The sequence below is a fragment of the Galeopterus variegatus genome, unplaced genomic scaffold, assembly GCF_000696425.1.
Source record: "Galeopterus variegatus unplaced genomic scaffold, G_variegatus-3.0.2 Scaffold12250, whole genome shotgun sequence".
In the NCBI taxonomy this organism is placed as follows: domain Eukaryota; kingdom Metazoa; phylum Chordata; class Mammalia; order Dermoptera; family Cynocephalidae; genus Galeopterus; species Galeopterus variegatus.
In genome coordinates this window covers 1-6,098 of record NW_007738361.1, presented here as the reverse complement: position 1 = coordinate 6,098, position 6,098 = coordinate 1, and the positions used below count along the sequence as shown (strand labels likewise).

General features: G+C 53.3%; 1 protein-coding gene and 2 long non-coding RNA genes across 3 annotated transcripts; 2 read left to right on the top strand and 1 right to left on the bottom strand.

Annotated features, from left to right (window-relative positions):
* The first annotated feature begins 6 nt into the window (after positions 1–6).
* On the top strand, positions 7–4,019 carry LOC103611011. Its single transcript, XR_552266.1, has 3 exons — positions 7–860; positions 985–1,112; positions 2,545–4,019. It is a non-coding gene; the product is annotated as an uncharacterized LOC103611011 (long non-coding RNA).
* LOC103611010 lies at positions 1,116–2,017 on the bottom strand. Its single transcript, XR_552265.1, has 2 exons — positions 1,560–2,017; positions 1,116–1,252 (listed from the first exon to the last, which is right to left on the bottom strand). It is a non-coding gene; the product is annotated as an uncharacterized LOC103611010 (long non-coding RNA).
* An 810-nt stretch (positions 4,020–4,829) lies between the features above and the next one.
* On the top strand, positions 4,830–5,771 carry LOC103611009 (spermatid-specific linker histone H1-like protein). The gene has a single exon (XM_008595058.1). It carries the CDS (start codon positions 5,229–5,231, stop codon positions 5,769–5,771), a length of 543 nt encoding a protein of 180 aa, XP_008593280.1. The 5' UTR covers positions 4,830–5,228.
* Positions 5,772–6,098: the final 327 nt, after the last annotated feature.

The following is a 6,098-nucleotide window of genomic DNA, read 5'->3' as shown; positions in this document are numbered from 1 at the left end:
AGTGAGCCATGGGCCGGCCCCGGGTTGGCTCTCTCTTGCTCAGGCCATTGTCCATGTGATTCCCTGGCTGCCATGGACCCTGGAGAGAGTTCCCACCCAGAAGAAGGCCCTCACCAGATGCACCCCCTGGACTGTGGACTTCCCAGCTTCTGGAACTGTAATACATACATTCTGTTTCCTTATGCATGACCTGGCTTCAGGTATTCTGTTATAAGCAACAGAAAACAGAATAATACAGAGTGTCCGGGAGTGGGGGCTCCCAGCAGAGAAGAGGAACGAAGAGGCTCCGGGTGGTGGGTGCCTGGCCCTTGTGTAGATTCTCTTAGAGTTGCCACCTAGAGCAAGGCCTGGACCACATGTCCTCAGTCCCTGCTATCCCTCCTTGATCTGGGTCCCCTCTCAGGCTTGGTCTCTGGCCTGTCTTCACATGGGAGTGGTAAACTGAGAGACTGGCTGTGGCTAAGGATGGCGGTGAATGGGGCAGAGCCAGCCCACTTTGGTTGTAGCCACCTGGGAAAAACAAGTTCAGCCGAGCTCTCCAGGGCTCACATGGGGAAGGGCCACGATGGCAACAATCAGCTCAACAAGGGTTCCAGGCTGTGTGGTGTCCTCTGGACCTCTGCCCTGTCTCTGGAGCAGCCCACCAGGAGGACAGCCCAGAGCCTAGAGTTTTCAGGGTCTCACATTCCAACCTCTCCCTCCCCACATTCAGACCGGCTTCTTTTCCAGCACGACATTCAAAGGGGCTCTCCCTCCAGGAGATTTTGACAAGTGTCAAGTAAATCTCCACGTAAGAGCCTGAGTCTCCTGCTTCTAGGATCGAATCCAAACTCTGCCACTTGCTTGCTCTCTGATCTTGGGTAAGTCACTTACTCTCCCTAGGCCTCAGTTTCCTTGTCTGTAAAGTGGGATAATGACCCAGTAATCCCTTGCCATCAGGTTCACGAGTGTCACCTACAGCAGGTCCTTTCCTCTTTGTTTCAGAGAATTTGAGAAAACAGCAAAATGCCAAGAGTCCAAAGGCAGGCTGGGACTCCCAGAGGGCAGAAAGGGAAACGGAGGCAATGTGGACTGCAAGGATGCTGCTGAGAGGAAGGCGCTGGCAGCAACAGGTGTGCAGAGTGGCAGGTGTTTATTCTGTGGGTCCTGGCTCCAAACACCCTCACCCTACCCTGCCCCATCTCTTTGGGGATCAGCTAGGCCAGGAGCTGGATTCAGCAGGTGGGATGTGGCCAAGAGTTGTGGTTGCTCTCTGTGTGGAGAGAGAAGAGGAAGCCTGGGCTGGAACTAGAACAGCAGCAGGGATGGAGAGTAGACGGCTGAGAGGGCCAGACCCTGATTCTCCTGCCTTCCCCACACTGACCCTCCAACCCCTGGGGCAGGGCACTGAGGAACATAGCCCTGGCACTTCTGAGCACTCCCCACTGCTGCCTCAGAGGGATAGGCAGGTCTAAGTGCTCCTTCCCTGACCTCCCCCAAACCCCACCACCTGCCCCAGCCTTGAGACGGAGACCACTTTGTGCCGAGAAATAAGGCAGGCCCTGCCCAGCCAGACCAACCTGGCCAGGCCCTCAGTGCTGGTCCAGGATGAGGGGCACCTGGGCACTGTCCACGCGGGGAGGCAGCCGCTCGCCGGTGCGCACGTTGAACATGGGCAGGGTGGAGAGTGGCCGGGGCACCTCGCGGCTGGCTGCCATCTGCCGCAGCTCCTCCGTGTTCCCGTGGATGGTGCAATGGTGGACCATCTGGATGCTGGAGGCACAGGGTGGGGGAGTCATCAGCTCTAGGAGTCAGTCCCCCCAGGGTCCAGCCTGGCACTACCTCTGAGCCACCCTGCAGTCTTCCCCACCAGTTATGTGGGGAAGGGGAGCAAACAGGAAGTTTTATGGTGCCTGCTCAGTGCCCAGTGATTGAGACATGGGCTCTGGGTGCAGACAGCCTGGATTCAAAGCTGTGTGTTCTTGGCAAGTTGCTTAACAACTTCATGCCTCAGTTTCCTCAACTGTAAAATGGGATAATAATACCTACCTCCCAGGATTGTTGTGAAGATTAAATGAGAAAATGCAGCTTGGTGTTTAGAATAGTGCCTGGCACATCGTAAGTGTTCCTGAGATACTAAGACGTGGATAGATATCCACAGTGGATATATATTTCCAGAGGCCATTGTTTTCTGGGCTTTATACTGTATTCTGGTTTTATATTTGGATGACCTTCTCGGTCCCTCGTAGCACTCAGCTCCCCTCCCTCAATACCTTCTCCAACCCCTAAGCATCTAATCCTCCTCCCTTCCCTCCATCCTTGTTACTCTGGCAAACTTAGCTTCTCCTTCACCTTTTCTCACCTCCTAGTTGTTGCCCAAGCTGTCTCCCCTTCCAGGTACACCTTCCCTCCCCACGTCCTGCCAGGCCTTGAGCATCTCATCTTGTGGCTCCTCAGACCTGTCCTCCACTCCCTTTATACCCTGGCCCCCTCCCAGGCCCACCCCAGCCTGCCCCGGCACTGATCAGCTCCCAGGAGAGTCTTGTCTCCCTGTCTTTGTTTCAGATCAGGGCTCCTTGAGGCCCAGCACTGGGCTACACCCTCAATGGGCTGGAAATCCGAGCAGCACCGAGTGGACACACTCATTGGAAAGTCCTTCCTGAGCTCTAGCTCCAGTGACTCCTCAGAAGGCTCAGCCTTATTCACATTTGACATTCTCATGGACTTGCTTTCTGCTGTCCAGGGCCAAGCTTTAGTACATTCTGGGAGGCAGGACAGCACAGTAGTTAAGCAGGAGAACTTGTTTTGGATTTGCCTCTGGGTTTTACTACTTACTGGCTGTGTGATCTTGGGCCAATTACTTAACCTCTCTGTGCCTTAGCTTCCTCGACGGTAATGCAGTTGTTGTATGAATTAAATGACTTACACTGGAAAAGCACTTAGAATGTTTCCTAGCCAAGCTTGCAGCAAGTGGTAGCTATTATTGTAGAGAGCCCTCAGCTGCCATCATCATCATCAGTTATTTTATTATAGCACGTCCACCAATGAACTTGGCTTCGAGTGGGAGGGTGTTTCCAAGCCCCTTTTACATGAACCCACCCATATTTGTTGGCCCAGTCTGGAGGCATTTTCCCAGACTACCTGGTCGCCAGATCAGACAGAGCAGTGACTTTTCATTATGAACAATTAGAACTGGTTTTCTTAGAGGGCTGGGGCCCCAGGCAGTGCTCAAGTGACCCCACCTGCCACTCAGTTACTGATCAGATGGGGGAGGGGCTTCCTGTTTGCTACTCACCCATGGCCAAGCCTCAATTAGTGGACAGACTCCAGTTAGAGCCTGACCGGTTAGACTACAGGAAAGACTTCCTAGCTTTACCCTGAATGGGCCACTCTTCTCCGGGGGGAGTGGGACAGAGTCCTGTCTGGCCAGTGGGAAGAGATGGAGTCACCGTCTAAGGCCAGAGGAGGGTCAGGATGAGCTCTTGAGTCTGGAATTTGGCAAGCTGAGTTGTCTAAAGCACAATTTTCCATTCCCCAGAGAGCGATGGGAGTGGAGGAGGAGAAGTGTATGGAGGCTGAGATGGAAATAGCCGGGCAGGTATGCCAGTGGAGGAAGGGTGCAGTCACCGGGCCACCTCCCCACCCCCAGCCCTCATCTGGGTCTCATTACTCTGGCAACACACAGGTGGAAAAATGTCCTGGGGATATTTCTCTAGAGCAAGAGCAAAAGCCAGACCCCGCAGTGCCTTTCACATCAAAACTCGGGCAGACGAAGGAACAGGCAGCTATTCCTACACACACACACACACACACACACACACACACACACACGCACCCGTGGCCCGAGGTCTCACCCGCACCCGCCGCACCACCCCCCACAGCTCCGCATGCTCTGCATCTGGCACTCACACCCACAGGAGAGCTGGGGCCTGGCGGACTCTGTGATCAGTAAAATCTGATATAGGTGAAAATCAGGCAGCAGAATCACAATTTGCGGATCATTTGAACAATGGTAGATATTGAACAAGTGGAAAGTTGGATTTTGTAGAATTCAATCAACATAAAATTCAAGCCAACAAAGGTAAATATCGCACATGGTAAAACTGCTTATTGATTCCAAATTGAAGGAAGCAGATTTTTCTGATATTGGAGCTATAAAATCAACCCAGGGAAGCTGGACATGGTAGAAATTCTGGTCACAATGGCAGTAGATATGATTGGTAAAATTTGGCACAGTCTGGGCCGGCCCGTGGCTCACTCGGGAGAGTGCGGTGCTGATAACACCAAGGCCCCGGGTTCGGATCCCACATAGGGATGGCCGGTTTGCTCACTGGCTGAGCGTGGTGCTGACTACACCAAGTCAAGGGTTAAGATCCCCTTACCGGTCATCTTTTTAAAAAAAAAAAAAAAAATTTGGCACAGTCCAAGCAAAATAAAGAATAAAATCCTGCATGTGAAATGTACATAGAAAATCACTGACCCCAATGGGAAAAAAATCTATAAAATAAAAATGAAAATAGAAAATAAAAGTGAAGCCTTTTAACTGCTTTGTATGGAAAGTTGCTCAAGGAATGAAATCAACTTACATAGAACCAAGGAATGACATTTCTGTTCACTCTGGAAAATATATTCCCCATAAAAACTCATAAATGTTGGTATAATTCTGATGTTTAAAATGTGTGTATTCCTCAACCCACTGGCTCACAGACCTAATGGGTTGAGATGGTGGGGTCAAATGGTGGGTTTAAAACCAGGGGCCCAGAACACCCTGAAACTGGGTCAAGCATGTACATATACATGCACACCCATGCATACACACGTGTGGGACCACGCACCTGCCCATGCAGCCATGGCCTTCCTCCCCAGGGTACTGGCATGTCAGATGCCTACACTGTCTGGCATCTCCTGTCTGCCCCCCCCCACCAAGAGGGAACAATGAGGCCACTGTGACCCCTGCAGGATTCTGATGGCCTCACAATGTCCCTCTGAGGTCACCACAGAGATAATCTTACCACCCCTGGCACTCCCAGCACAAGTCTGCTGAGGCCAACTGTGGGAGATCATCCTTGCTCCTCCCTCCAGCCACCCAAGGGAAGGAGTGGGCTGGAGCCCTACAAGGAAGCCTCTGAGGGAACCAGGAACTGGGACGCACCTGACCCACCCACCAAGATCTTCCAAGCCAGTGGAGATTTCCAGCCGCCATCCTGGAGGTCCTCACACCCACCTCACTTCCCCTGCCCCAGGAAGAGATGCAGAAAGATACTTCACTGCTGCCCCCATCTATGCCTTCAGCCTCAAACACTGTCATGGGTGGAGGCCAACAGGCCAGTGGGTCAGAGGTCCCTACCAACAGTGAGACCGGGCACCACACCTGTCCTAAAAAGCCCCCGAAGCCCAGCATGTCCAAGGTGATCATGGGGGCTATGAAAGAGAAGGGGGCACGCAGCCGCATGTCCCGGGCCGCACTGAAGAAGGCTCTTACCACCATGGGCTTCGACATGACCCGCAATGCCTTTCACTTCAAACAAGTGCTCATGGGACTGGTGGACAAGGGCGTGCTCAAGCAAGTGACCGGCAGGGGGGTCTCGGGCTCCTTCCGCCTGGGCAAGAAGTGGGCCACCAAGGCCAAGCTCAAGGCCAAGAGACAGCAGCGGCGGCGGCGGCGGCAGTCTGGGCGGCGCCGATCTGGGCCGCGCCAGTCTAGACAGCGCAGGTCACTACTGGGCTCCAAACAGGGGCACAAGCGGCTTTTCAAGAGGGCTCGCAGGGTGAACAAATGCCACCGCAACTAATGAGGCAGGTCAGGCAAGCGGCAGCAGTGCCGGGCCTGCCATAGGCTCAGTGCAGTAGCAATAAAAGGAGCCTAACTTATTTCACACCTGCCTCCTGGAATCTTTGGGGTTCAGAGGAGTGGGAGAGGAAGAGGGCTGGGGACACAGAGGAGGTGTAAGGCCATGGGTAGAGGAAGCCTGGGGCGAAATAAGATAGGTTTGGGAAGGGCTGGTGGGATGGAAAGCATCCATAGACATCAGCTAGTCCAATCATGTCAGTGTGCAGGTAGAGAAATGGTAACGGAGTAATTGTGTGGCAGAGCCTGGCCTGGAACCCAGGTGTCTGAC

Coding starts and splice junctions, on each gene's coding strand:
- LOC103611009 (XM_008595058.1), top strand. CDS start 5,229: ATGCAGAAAGATACTTCACTGCTGCCCCCATCTATGCCTTCAGCCTCA.